This window comes from Coloeus monedula (assembly GCF_965178545.1).
Source record: "Coloeus monedula genome assembly, chromosome: 19".
Lineage (NCBI taxonomy): Eukaryota > Metazoa > Chordata > Aves > Passeriformes > Corvidae > Coloeus > Coloeus monedula.
Genome location: NC_138799.1, coordinates 11,617,077 through 11,630,498, shown reverse-complemented (window position 1 = coordinate 11,630,498; position 13,422 = coordinate 11,617,077). Strand labels below are relative to the sequence as shown.

The 13,422-nt window shown below is 51.9% G+C and overlaps 1 protein-coding gene across 1 annotated transcript in view; it reads left to right on the top strand.

Moving 5' to 3' along the window:
- Positions 1-13,422, top strand: part of RNF213 (ring finger protein 213) — a 42,835-nt gene that overhangs the window by 22,476 nt on the left and 6,937 nt on the right. Inside the window, exons 30-51 of the mRNA XM_082294038.1 lie at positions 459-581; positions 1,185-1,267; positions 2,019-2,166; positions 2,480-2,615; positions 3,018-3,206; positions 3,650-3,789; positions 4,585-4,739; positions 5,078-5,290; positions 5,674-5,855; positions 6,585-6,705; positions 6,816-6,916; positions 7,179-7,358; positions 7,691-7,854; positions 7,950-8,052; positions 8,713-8,827; positions 9,625-9,832; positions 10,492-10,682; positions 10,988-11,116; positions 11,343-11,453; positions 11,694-11,936; positions 12,564-12,645; positions 13,204-13,238. Coding sequence (XP_082150164.1) covers positions 459-581; positions 1,185-1,267; positions 2,019-2,166; positions 2,480-2,615; positions 3,018-3,206; positions 3,650-3,789; positions 4,585-4,739; positions 5,078-5,290; positions 5,674-5,855; positions 6,585-6,705; positions 6,816-6,916; positions 7,179-7,358; positions 7,691-7,854; positions 7,950-8,052; positions 8,713-8,827; positions 9,625-9,832; positions 10,492-10,682; positions 10,988-11,116; positions 11,343-11,453; positions 11,694-11,936; positions 12,564-12,645; positions 13,204-13,238 — 3,152 coding nt within the window. The remainder of the gene's footprint in view (positions 1-458; positions 582-1,184; positions 1,268-2,018; positions 2,167-2,479; positions 2,616-3,017; positions 3,207-3,649; positions 3,790-4,584; positions 4,740-5,077; positions 5,291-5,673; positions 5,856-6,584; positions 6,706-6,815; positions 6,917-7,178; positions 7,359-7,690; positions 7,855-7,949; positions 8,053-8,712; positions 8,828-9,624; positions 9,833-10,491; positions 10,683-10,987; positions 11,117-11,342; positions 11,454-11,693; positions 11,937-12,563; positions 12,646-13,203; positions 13,239-13,422) is intronic.

The following is a 13,422-nucleotide window of genomic DNA, read 5'->3' as shown; positions in this document are numbered from 1 at the left end:
ACTCGATGTGTCCTGTGGGTTGTCAGAGCTGCTTCCCTGTCCCACAGGACTCCCCAGGGGATCAGTACCTGGCAGTCCTGGGTGAGAGCACCTTGCCTTGCCTGCTGACATACAGGTCTTCTCTCCAGTCAGCTGGAGAGCAGCACACAGCCACAAGGGTAACTCCATGGTTGTGTTGCCCCCCAGCAGATCTGGAGCAGGTGCTGATGTGTTCTGCTCCCAGCAGCAAGGTTCCTCTGGGCCTGGAGGCTTCTGAGAGCCTCAGAACCCTGGGACTGTCAGGCAGGGCAGGGGGTTCTGAGGGCATCGTGCTTTCCCCTCCTACAGCAAGAGGTGGGATTTAGTGGACTCTGCATGAAACCCCACAGGTTATGGTGCTGGCAGGTAATTCTGGGGAAGCTCTTCTGGAAGAATGAGCTGCAGGCTGGGAATGATTCCCTGTTGTTCTCTGCCTGTAGGGCTGTGGCAGTCGGTGCACATAGACGACCTCCGCAGATCCAAGGACATGATCTCTGACTTGACAGCCCTGCAGAACCTCACCATCAGCCAGGTGTTCTCTGAGGATCCAGGTGGAACCAAAGGTGAGCTGTGTGCTGGGGAAAAGGGGAGCTGTGCTCCCAGAGTTGGTACTACAGGAACTGGCACAATGTATCTGATGACTTCCCCTGCTCAGCACCTGGTTTTGGGGGGATCACCACATGGCTCCCAACTTGTATTTAATTCGTTATGACAACTTTAGGTCATCAAGCAAGTTAATTTCGTATTTTCCCCTTTTTCTTTTGACAAAAGTGTGGCATTTGCACTGCTCAGCAGCCTGAGTGCTCTGTCCCAGCACAGGAGGCAGCAGATGCTGCATGGCAGAGACCACTGACAAGGGTCTTTCTTTCCCCTGAGCTTTTTCTTACTCCTTTTCCTTTCACCACACTGCCTGACAGGAGTCAGGGAGAGCTTAAGGCATTAGCTCAGTGTCACATTTCTTCCAGTTCTTGCTGCATGAAGCCTGACAGCCCAAGCAGCTGTCTCTGTGCTTGAGAGGTGAATCTCAGCTACTCATGCAGGTGCTAATGACATCAGTCATCTCTGACAGATGTTCTGCTGCTCTGGGATGCAGTTGCTAAAATAAACTCTCTTCTGACTGATGCAGGAGGGCACTGCTGCTTTCTAATAAAAATTCTACACCTTAGCTGCAGCTCTGCCTGTGAATGGAGAAGCACAGCAGGAAGAAATGGAGGTTGAAACACCAGTGCCAGGAGCAGAGCACCATGAGGTCAGTTCAGAATACGTTTGTTTGCCTCTCAGCTGTCACTGTGGCTCTCTGCTCTGTCATCCATAGGTGCAACACACCTTTTGTGTCCCCCTTCACTTGAAACCTATCAGCAATATTTGCATCACAAATATTACTGATCAGACACAAATTCCTCCTCCCCACTGCCCAGTCAAAATCAGCATCACTAAAGAAATAAACCATTCTAAGGACCCTATAGTTCCTTAGTCATTTCATTCTTCTGATTTTTAAAAATCAGGTTTAAGAGTTTCTGTTGCCTTTCTCCCCCTGGAAGTGGGTGCTGTGGCCCTGAGCCTCACTCCAGCTGTGTGTGCTCTGAGGTGTGTGCTGGAGCTGTCTGAGGGTTTCTCTGTGCTGCAGCCACACTTACACTGCCTCTTGTGCCCCATACAGCCTCAGCTGGACCTGCCCAGGACCAGGGACATGTAGCATTTCCCAGGAAGGGCAGGTTTTTCCCTGGTCACAGTGATTATTTCCACTTCTTTCCTCAAAGTGCTGAATCCTTCCCCTGCAGGAATCTTACCTCAGTACAAATGCTGTGTCACAGGCTAGTCTGAAAGGGCCATGGAAGTTGCATCATGTTTTTGAGAGCTGCAGCCTGAGATGAGGGGAGCCGGGAGCAGGGGTGCCAGGCAACAGGCCCTTTTGAGGGAGCACTGTGACCCTTAGCAGAGGGGTGTGCTGGGGACAGGAGGGGCACTCTGAAGGGGAATGCCCTCGTTTTCCTGGGCAGGGTGAGATCCTGGACACCACTGTGCTGCTGAGGACCTGTGTGCAGAGTGCTGTGGGGATGCTGCGGGACCAGAACGAAGACCTGAGTCGGAGCAGGAAGAGAATTGAGATTCTCCTTGGCCTTTTCTCCAAAGAGGATAAGCTGAAAGGTGTGTGCTGCAGGGAGTGTCCCTGGGCATCTGGGAACCACCAAAACATGTCAGTCAGGTCACTGGGGACCCAAGGGTCCTTGCTATGGTGCAGACAAGGGGGATCTCCCAGGAGTGTGTGTCCATGCTCCAGTCTGTTGATGGATGTAGGGGTTTTTCCTGCTGTTCAAGTGGTGGCTTTTTCTCTGGCTATGCTGGCTGGTTTTTTCTCCAGCTGGCCAATTATTGAAACAACGGTCAAATGCTGTGCTTGGTGGGATATTTGGGTCCAAGCTAATAGAAGAGAAAATACAAGTTCCCTGTTGTTTTGTAGCCTCTTTCCTGAAGATAACCAAGGCTCGTCTCTCCAGCCTGTTGAAGAAGCAAGAAGAAAATTCTCTTCATCCAAAAAACTGGGTGCTTCGGGAGGCTTCCAACCTCAGTGCTCTGCAGGAGGCAGGTACCTTCAGGTGAGGACAGAGCACTGCCTTGTCACCTGCAGCCTTCCAGGAAGAGTCTGCAAGTGGCACCTGTGCAGCAGAGAGAGCAGCTTTGTGTAAGCTGAGAATTTGCAGTGTCAGTCTCCAGTCTGTGCTGGAAACTCTCGGAAGGCAATTTTAGCCTCTCCTGGGGGAGAGGGTGACTTAGAGCTGAAGGGGCTGTACTGGGACAGGAATGCACAAGGAAGAGTGGGAGTACAGGTGAGCCAGGAGTGAGAGAAGTGCAGGGGTTTTTTGTTGGTGGTATTTTTTTCCCATAAAGGCAGGATTAGGATTCTATCACGTGCAAATGTCAGCAGTTATTCAGGACAGTCACCTCCTGCTTTGCTGATGTTATTGCTCACAGGTTTCTCCATGTCTTTCTCCCCAAAGGAACACCCTGTGGAAGCGAGTCCAGAAGGTGATCACTCCCTTCCTGGCTCTCCTGATTGCTGTCATAGACAGGAATGGCAACCTGGAGCTGCTGGCCAGGCCGGCAGCAAAGTGTGTGACAGACCTGTGGATGTTCATCTTCAGTGACACCAAACTCCTGAGTGTCCCTGCCGCTGTGGGGAAGAACAGGTGAGCCTGGGAGGAGCAGCAGGAGGGCTGGGCTGGGCTGGGCTGGCAGCACTGGGAGCAGCCCAGCACTGGCTCTAACCCCCCGTGGCAGAGGGATTCTGTTTGTTGGCTGCTCCACGAGGGCAGCAGGGCACTGCTCACTGGGTTCAGTCTGTTCTTCCTGCCTGTGGCCCCGAGTGCTCCTGGGCTTTGCTCCCTGGCCCTTGGCATGTTCCCCCTCCTTACCCAGCCCCTGCAGCCGTGTCCTGCCAGTGCAGCCTGCCCAGGGAATGCTGCCTGGGGAAGGGCCAAGGCTCCACAGCTGGCAGGATGAGCTGTATCAGAGTCCTGCAGTTCCCTCCCCTTCTAGGGCTCGTTTGCTTTCTGCAGCCTCTTGCCTCTGTTGTCTGAACTGTGCTTCCCAGACAAAAGCCTGATGCATTAATGACCTTTTAAACCCCCAGCCCTCAGCCAGAGATAATCCTGGTGCAGAACAACATGATGGTATCTGCTGATGTTGGGAATGAGATGCCCTTCAGCTGGAGGATAAAAGAGTACCTGGAAGAGATGTGGTTGGAGGCTCGGTACATCAAAAACACTGAAGGTGAGAGCCTGGCTTGAGCATCTCCATCCATTGCCTTTTGAGCTCTGGTTTGTCACTGGATGAGGAGATTGACAGCTGGACTGACAATCTCACAGAATCAGACCTGAAACCAGTCAGAATTTACCTGTGAGAATATTACAGTGAAATTCTGCAGCTTTAGTAAAACCCACAGAGAAGGCCAAGAAGATAATCAATGAGAGAAGATGTTCTTGTTGTGAGACACTGAGAGTGTACAAGGAAGAACTTGTGGATAATATGTAGCAACTATACTTTTGCTTGTATAGCTGATTGTTTACTGCCTGAATGGTCATTGTTTGCTAAGCAGCCAATCTCAATAGGCCACAGCAATTGTGAAGATGTATAAGAGTAGCAGTAGAGAAAAAAAACCTTTCTACCTTTCTCGACTGTGGATTACTAGTGTGGCTTTTATGTCTGCCTTAACTACAGCCACAGCTGGAGTCACCTTCAGTCCCTCTGTGCTCCTGTGAGCCAGCAGAGCTCTGTGCAGGCAGCTTTTCTTTGTGCTTCTCACCATTCATCTTTCTCACCTATTCTGTGCCCTTGCATTCAAAATGCTGTGGAGATTCCAAGAGTTAATGACAAGGTGAGATTCCAGAAATATGACACTGGTGCTGGGCTGACAAGGCCTGGCCTGAGTCCCTCCTTACTGCCCTGGATGAGGGGAGTGCTGGATGCTTCAGTGATTAATTAGGTGTCAGTGTCTCTAGGATAGATGCTGTGTCAAAGCCAGCTTCCTCCCAATATCCAGCTTCTCTCTGCATTCTCATTTTCCAGGCCACGCTGAGAAGTTTGTGGATTACTTCCAGAAAACTGCCCTGGGAAAATTCATCTCTGCTCTGACTGAGGAAGAAAGGCAGATGCTCTTTCAGTGCTACATCACAGACTTCATTGGCTTGACCATCGGTGTGTCCTCCCAGAAGGAGCTGCAGGTCAGTGTCTAGAACAGGAGCTGGAAACCCTTAGGGTGGGGAGAAGAGTACGAGGCCTGTGAATGTGTCCTTCTGAATCAGTCCTGCCTTGGGGAAAGTGCCCCTCTGAGACAGCCCAGCAGCAGGGGAAGGCCAGAGCAGACCACTGGGCACTGAGTGGCTGCTGGGGTTACTCAGACCTTACTCAGAAAAGCAGCACCTTAAATTGACATATTTAAGGCTGTCTTTGTAGGAAAGTGATTCTTGTCTTTGAGAGAATTTTGCCGGGATTTCCAGTACAAAATGAATTATGAAAGTCCTTTCTCACCTTTGGTTTTCACCATTTCCCACCCCTGCAGTGTCTGCGCATGGCCTTTGTGTCCTGCATTGAGGAGTGGGTGGCAAAGTCCCCCCGGAGAGAGGAGCTGGTGCCCTCCCTGCCCTGGGCCCACCTGGCATACAACCAGTTCAAGAGCCGCCTGCAGAACTTCTCCAGGATCCTGGCTGTGCACCCCAGTGTGACTGGCTACCTCCTGAAGCAGGAAGGATATAGAATTCCACACTCAGAGATGGTAAAGTCACTCCCAGGCATTTTGTGCTCCTCAGCCCTGGCAGGGAGCTCTGACTGCACTGAGTTAGCTGCTGTTCAGTCTCCTTTGGATTTCAGTGACAGCAGAGGGGGAAGCACAGGCTCAGGTTCCCCAGAACTGGGAATGATCTGCTGTGTTCTTACTGTTACAAGCCGGTTTTAAAACAGTTTGCCCTGCTTTTGCAGTAGTTAATAGGACATGCTAACAAGCCAAGCCACGAACATGAGAACTGCAGAGCTTGAAATAATCAAGTAGGACACTATTCAGTAGAACATGTGCTGCAGCAAACCAGACTGGGAGCCCAAGGTCCATAAATAATTCCGAAATGCAACTGTTGTGTTACCCTTGGCCCTGTGTGTGTGCAGGTTCTGGACGTGCTGGCTGCAATGGTGTGTGCTGAGGAGCTGGAGAGCCAGATGCAGACAGCCTCCCCTGAGCTCTGGCTGCAGAGAGTGAAGAACCTTCACATGCCCATTGAGTTCCTTTGCAAAGAGGAGGGTGCCCAGCGCAGGGCGAGTCGGTGCCATCAGCTGCTGAGGGAACTCAAGTAGGTACCAAGCTCTGCTCACAGCCCTGCTCCTCTGCCTGGCAGTTCACTGGGGCATTGGAGCAGCCTGAAGCTGTTCTGGTGCTGCTTTTTTCAGGCTTTGCAAACCTTTCCAGGTTCCTGCTGGCCTCAATTACATACCAAGCAGCAAGAACCGCATTTTTTCTCCCTCATCTCCTGTAGATTCTCTCTCTAAATCTGGCAGTATCATCTGGTGCATTCCATCTGGGTTCAGGGGTTATTTAAAACTCTCCTCAGGTTCCTGTTAACCAGCAGCATCTCCCCACTTCATCCTCTGTGCATAAAGACTCAGGAGATGGGGAGTTTCACTGCATCTTGTGTTTTGGAAGAAAGCCCAGAGTGCTACCCCAGTTTCTCACAGACCTCGTTTAGTTTACTTGAAGAAAGTGTAGCTAATTGTGATTGGTATTTTTTAAATTACTTTTTTGACGTAGAAGTTAGAGGTGTGAGAAGGTGTGTGCAGTGGTGCTGGTCCTGCTGCAGTGCTGCCTCCGGGCCAGGCCCCTGTGTCCTCTGGGTTAAGTGCTGGAATCTGTTCTGTCCTTGACAAAAATCCCTTTGGAAAACCAAAGGGCAAAGCAAGTGAGAAGTGCAGGAATGCTGTGGAGGGGAGCATGAGCAGCAGTGAGATCAGTGACTGCCCTGGTTGCAGTGCCATTCCTGCTCCCAGCTCCCCCTGTGGTGGTGCAATGCTGCTTTCCTCCCCAGAGCCTGCTGGAGCCGGGTGTTTGCCATGGCACTCTTCGTGGAACACGTCTTGCTTGGCATCCACGCTGTGATGCCAGAATTCGAGGGCTTAGTGAGAAAATACACTTTGCTTCTTGCCAAGGTGAGCAGAGCTGTGATTTCACCTCTTCCCTCTTTGCTTCTGCTGATCATGGGAGTTTTGGTCTCAGGTGTTAGAGCTGAGCCACTGGGCTTTGTCCTTTCCCTCTGCAGTGTTTCCAGCACGATTCAGACATGAAGTCTCATCCGACCTTTGTTGCAGTGATGACAGTGCTGTGCCAGTGCAAGGAGGAGGTCAGCAGCAGGCTCTACAGGTACTGACACTGGGACAGGCTGCAGGGGCCAGCAGGGACATTGCCTGTGTTGCCAGCACACTTCTGGCAGTGCTGCATGGGCTGGAGTGAAAGCCAAAAGAAGAGCAGTAACCCCCTTTGACTCTGTACCCTGAGCTGAGCAGTGAGCCAGCCTGTCGTTGCATTGTCTGCTCTCGCTCTAGCTGCAGCTGAACATCTTGTTCAAGGCTTTTGGGGAGGCAGCATGGAAGCAGCTGTGTTCACTGCTGTTTTTGGATTGCAGCCATGGTCTGGAGCCGTGTCCCATCTGCCTGGGAGAGCCGAAGGACCCTGTCTGCCTGCCCTGCAACCACGTGTTCTGCCACAAGTGCATCAGCCTGTGGCTGGTGCCAGCACAGATGCTCTGTCCCTACTGCAGGGTTGCCATGGATGATGTGGAGTTAACTGTCTCTGAGGAGCTCAGGTACTCCAGCCACCTTCTGCAAGGTGGGAGCGTTGGCTGGGGAGAGTTTGTGAGGAAATTCTCAACTCTGAGGTTGTCAACACGAGCAGAGTGGCAAGGAACTCTGCTGCAGTCCCTCTGGAACTGAACAGGTCCTGTCTGTTCTGTTGTTTCAAAAGAAGGGGAAAGCTGCCTTGGCCTCTGTAAAAACCTGCAAATCACAGAATGGTTTGGGTTGGAAGGGACCTTAAGGATCATCTCATTGAGAAGGTGGAAAAGTATCTCCCTTTGGTGACTTTTGCTCGATTCCTCCATGGCTGAAGTGGTTCTGTGTTTGCTTTTGCCCTTCCCAGAGCTGCCATAGCAAAGAACGCCCTGTTCCGGCAGAGGTGCAATAACTTCTTCATAGACGTGGTCACCACCATGTGCTTCAAGGACAACGAGCCCCCTGACCCCGAGGTGATCCAGAGGCTCCTGAATCTGCTCTTTGTTCACAGAAGCCTCGTGAAAGATTCAGGTGAGCTCCCTTCACCCTGACACTCAGTCCTATGGAGCTGAATCAGTCACCACCTTCTCTCACCTGCCAAACCTGTCCTTCCCTTATCTCCACAGATCACTGTGCTGTCTACACAAAATTCCTGTCCCCGTTTAATGATGAGGTGGATGAAACTCCCATCATCCGCTCTGTGATGCTGAAGCTGCTCCTGAAGTACAGGTGAGCGCAGACAGCTGAGGGGGGTTAGGCCAGGGCCTGGTTCTGCTCTGTTCCTCATCAAACCGATCTGATTGTTCTCCTCACCTCTATGAGTGCCATTGAAGTTGAATCCTTACAGGTGGATTTCATCCCTTTGCATTAGTCATGCAGCTTGGCTGGCTTGCATGGAGCTTGTGGCGCAGTGTGAGCAGCCTGTGCAAGGTTTACCTGGCTGTCCCTCACTAACCCCGTGCTGAGGGTGGATGCCTGGGTGCTGGAAGGTGGCTGAGTGGTTGCTCTGATCTAGGTCAGCAAAGCAAGACTCCTCATTCATGGAGATCTAATCAGGACTGATCTTGTGTCTGCTCCACAGACCTTCCCATTCCCACAGCTCTCCCACCTCCCCTTGCAGGCAGGGCACAAAAGCCCCTTCTCAGGTGTGAGCACCTCTAAATCAGTTGTTTAAACACATCAGATGCCTTTTGCCCTGGAAATGCTCACTGAGCCTGGCTCAGGCTGTGAAGCCAAATGTCACCTGCAAAAAGTGGCACAACGGCTTTTCCATCCTGCAGCTGGATCCAGAGTGACCCCACGTGTCTCTGGTGGCTCTGCTGTGATTTAGAGCAGGAGCAGTCCTGTCAGCATGGCAGCTGTGTAAGGGGGTGTTTCTCTCTCCTGTAGCTTCAATGAAGTGAAAGATGATGTGCAGCGCTACCTGTCCCAGGTGGAGCATAACGAGCTCCTAGAGAAAAATGACAAAAAAGAGCTCTACTTGCTTTTTGTCAACTGCTTGGAGGTAAGAGCTGGGCCATGAAACTGTTGCAGGAGCAAAAAAAGTGAAGAATAGAAATTCTTCTGCCTAGAGGCATGTTTCTTGTGTACATAACTAGTTGTTCAGCTAGAAAGCCCAAAAGGAGTTGATATCAAATCACCTGGTCAGAACCTGCTCTTGGGAACGAGCCTTGCTTTTCAAGGAAAGGTTTGTGTGTCTCTGCAGCATTACATAAATTCTTTCCCTTGGAGTGTCTGAGTGTTAAGACTCAAATTCCGGCACAGGAGTGCAGCAGGCAGGGCCTTTCTCATCGCAGTAGCCCACTGCTGAACTGCCTTCTTGTCTCCACAGACGCTTAAATTACTGTGCAGAACTTAAATTATTATGCCTTTTGGATTGTTCCCTTTCCTCCCCTTGCATAACTTTCAGGGCTTTGGACAACCTGAAACAAATGTGACAGCAGGGGAGAGGTTTCATTACGTACAGTTTTTTTTAAAGTGACTTTGTAGTTAAAATCCCCATTTGTGTTCTTGCTAAGGGACACACAGGTGGAGCTTGGCATCTTGGAACATGGAACGTGTGTCATTCACAGCCTGCTCATGGCTCCTGCTCAGTGCCAAGCTTGGGGAATGTGGGACAGCTGGGGCACATCCTATAAATGGTGTTTGGTGACATGGCAGAGGTTTAGGGTGAGGGGGAGCAGTGGGCTGGAGGGTGCAGGGATGGTTTGCTGTGCTCGTGGCAGGGTGGGCGCCCTGGGGACGCGGGGCTGGCTCAGCGAGGTGGCTCTGCCACTCACTGGTGTTCCGGCCTCTCTGTAGGATTCCATGTGTGAAAAGTCCGAGGACAGCCTGGGATATGAGCACAGAAACAGTCTGCCTGAGGACAGATTTCCAGAGAACTATCTCCCGGCGAGCAGCAGAGAGGCTCCTCAGGAATCCTCCGTGGAATACCTGCAGGCCGTGGCCGCGGTGCGCCTGTACCTGAGCAGGGCTGCAGAGCTGATCTTCGACTTGCAGCAGCACACGAGTAAGTGGGATTGTTCTGCTGCCAGGTGGAAATGCTGGATGCAGGGCAAAGCCAGCAGGGCAGCTGGGCTGGACACGGTCAGTGCCCTGTGCTCTGCTAGGACCTGTTTTGGTGCGTGGCCAAGAAGGAGAGCAGCAAGTCCCTTTTTCCTTGGTAGTGTCACTCAGTGTCTGTCCCCTGTACCAGGTGTTAGAAGGGCTCTGTAACTGCTAGCAAGGCTGTGCTGGTGACCCCAGTGTAGCTGCATGGCAGTTACACCTGTGGAAGGAGATTTATTTTATCCTCCTGATGCTAAAAATGAGATTTATTTAGAGCCCACTAAATTGAACTTTAAAGCATAAATGCTGCTTCAGTCTCAGGGCTGCTGTAAGGCCTATTGTTTTATATGAATGAGAGCTCTGCACAGCTAGAAGGGATTAAGAGTTTATATCAAAGAGTTTATATCTTCCTTGTTGAAGAAATGAATCATTGTCTGAAATCTGGCTGAGGAAATGCTCCAGACAACACTTGAGGAAGGGAGGGCTCTGAAGTTCTCCTGTGTAATTACACAGTACTAATAAAGGGACTTGGTGCTACAGCTGGTGCAGACAGTGAAGTTTTACAAAGTGGAATGTGCTTTTGCCTCTTTTTTTTTTTTTAACCTCTTTTTTCCCCTCCAGAGCCAGAGCAGATGAAGGAGAAGCAGCGTTACCTGAAGAATGTGGAGAAGTTCTGCAGCCTTGCCAGGAACGACTGGCACCGCGTGTACCTGGTCAGGAGGATTGCCAGCCAGCACGGGATGGAATTTGCTCAGAAGTTGGTCACAGAGCCACGGTTCAGCTGGGTGTTCCCAGCAGAAATGCTGCAACAGGTAGAGAAGAGGCGTCTCCTGGGGATGGTTCTGGTCTCCTCTTTGTCTTCACTTTGTGCTGCTTTGGGGTGTTCCCACTGTTGTGTGGCTCTGGGGGATGGGCCACAGTGGCAGTGGTTGGGAAGGTGACTTGTCCTGGCTTTCTGGTGAATGGAGTCCCTCCCAGCAGCACCTTTGGGTGGCCGTGTCTGCTGCTGGTGCTCTGGGGAGGCTGAAATGCCCCAGTGCTTGGGAGGAAGAGGAGATTCTGCCTCCTCCAGCTGGGTTATTGTCCCCAGTGCTCTGCAGGGCTGTTCCCTTGGCAGGTACAGCACAGCCAATCCAACCACATCGACCGGTACCTGGTGTGTGGGGAGCGGTACCGGGCCCTGCGCGACGCCGTGGGACGAGCCATGATCGAGGGCACGGCCCAGGGGCTGCTCGAGGCCGAGAAGGTACAGCCCAGTCCTCGCTGCAGACCCTGCTGGGGTTTGGATGGCTCCAGCTCGGTGTCCCTGTGGGCAGTGTCTGTTCCCATGGAGGCACCTGGGGCCTTTGCTGGGAGGTCACTGTGGTTTGTGCTCAAGCACACGTTTTCTTTACCTTCCCACCTGCATACTCTATCACTGTAGCTGGGACAGCTCTGGCCTGTCCCCTGCCACATCCTTGGTTCTTCTCCAGGCCTTCAGCAGCTCCCCAGCTCTGGAATCTGCCTACCTGCTCCTGGCCATCTTCCGAGAGGTCACGGCCCTGTACGGTGCCAGGGATCCAAGCCTTCATCCCAAGCAGCAGGTAGGACACTCCCCTTTGGAAGCCTGTGACAAACCTGCTTCATGGGTGAGGATGAAGGGGATCTGAATCAGTGGTGGAGGAGCTTTTGCTGCTGTTCCCCAGCCAGGGCTGGGCCCGAGCTGAGCAGTCTGGGGAGGTTTTTGAAGCGGGGTAACCCAGCGTGGGAAGCAGCTGCCACTGCTCTTCGCTTGGGTGGGCAGTGTCCTGCTGGCTTTAGCTCTTTCAAATGTGTGCTTTCAGCAAACAGAGGCGCTGACTCAGTTCATCCAGAGCTCCCAAGTGCTGAATTCCCCCGAGCTGCAGCTCTTTGCAGTTGCCCTGGTGAGGAACGGCCTGCCCGGCCTGGCCCTGGAGCCGCGGGGCTGCAGCCAGCACGGGGTGCTGGTGGAGATGGCTGTGCACGTGGCTGCCGTGCTGCTCTGCGGGCACAGCCCTGTCCTGCAGCCCCTCAGGAACCTGGCCTTCCAGCCACACACCATGCAGGTAAGGACACAGAGCTCACGTGCAGTTCAGCACGTCCCTGGTTCTTGCCTGTGCCTGCTGGGTCCTCTGCTGGACCTTTCTCAACAGCAATGCTCCAGCTCACTGCTTGAGCTGTGAAGTACTGGGGGGTGATTGTTTCAGTGCTGTTGGGGTTAATTAGCACAACAACAAGCTCTGGCCTGGTATTTTTGCAAGGTACCTCTGCATCCTGAGCAGGGTGAAGCAAATACCTTTGCTGATATTTGGCTGAGCAAGGCTGAAAGCTGCTGGCAGGTCTCACTGTGCTGACCTGCCTGCTCAGAAAGCATTGGCTCCTGAGTCGGGGGGAGGGAGCTGCTGCTCCTGGCTACCCAAGGTGTAAGGAGACATGCTGGTACATACCAGGCTGCATCAGAAATGCAGTGCAGCGTGGCTGGAGAGTGCACATGCAAGTCTCAACAATATTGACAGTTCTAAGAGTGGATTTTCAAAGGTAGAATTTGAAAATCTGCATCTGCGTCACCTGCCTGACCTCTGCTCTCAGATGTCTCTGTTCCCCAGTGTGAACAGAGAACCAGTGAGTGACTGCTACAGGAAAGAACTGATTTACAGATCCATTTGTGTCTGTTTTCCTCTCTCCCTGCTCAGCACTCTTTTCTGCCCACAATGCCAGAGGACATCATGGCTCAGGCGAGGGCCTGGGAGGGACTGGCTGCTCTGCACTGGTATGGTGAGTGCTGCTGGCTGGCTGGGGAAGGGATTCCTTGGGTTTGGAGAATGAAACTGTTCCAAATGTGAGGACAAACACACTCCTCAGCACAAGTTATCATTGGTAAATCCAGATTTGTAGTGACAGTTTGTGTGGGTGATGCACCAAAGGACATGCAGTGCTGTTCAGTCTGTAGCTGTTCACAGAGGTTGAGGGGGCACAAGCACAACACAGACAGGGTATGAGGGGAGAACTCTGCCACCTTCCTGGCCAGCTTTGTCTCTGTTTCCCACAGCTGGACCTTCCTGCAGCTGGGCATGGGGGCTGGGAGCGTTCCTGCACTCAGCAGCACAATCTGTCAGGCTTTGATTCCTTGTTTCTCAAGGAGAAGCAGCACTGAAAAATTTCTTGGCTTCCTGTGTGGGTCTGTCAGTCCTTTGGGCTTTGGGATGGTCAGGGTTTTTGATTAGATCTTGGAGCATATCTATTGCTCCAGGATGATGGTCCCAACGAAAGGGAGTAACAGGGGCTTTATAAATCTGTCTTAGAATACTGTTCTGTTTGTTTCTCTTCTGACAGAATGTCCTAATGGCCACCCCTGCACTGTGGGAGAGGTAAGAATTTGGGACTGGTGGGTATTTAAGCAGACAAAGTTTTCAACAATAAACTGTTCTATTTTGTTTACTGGTTTTAAGGTTTTGATGCACAGAGTTCCACTTCTAAACTCGATATTATTGATCATTTTATCATTGTAATGTAAAATTTAGAATACCCTGAAGATTTATACCATAAATTAGG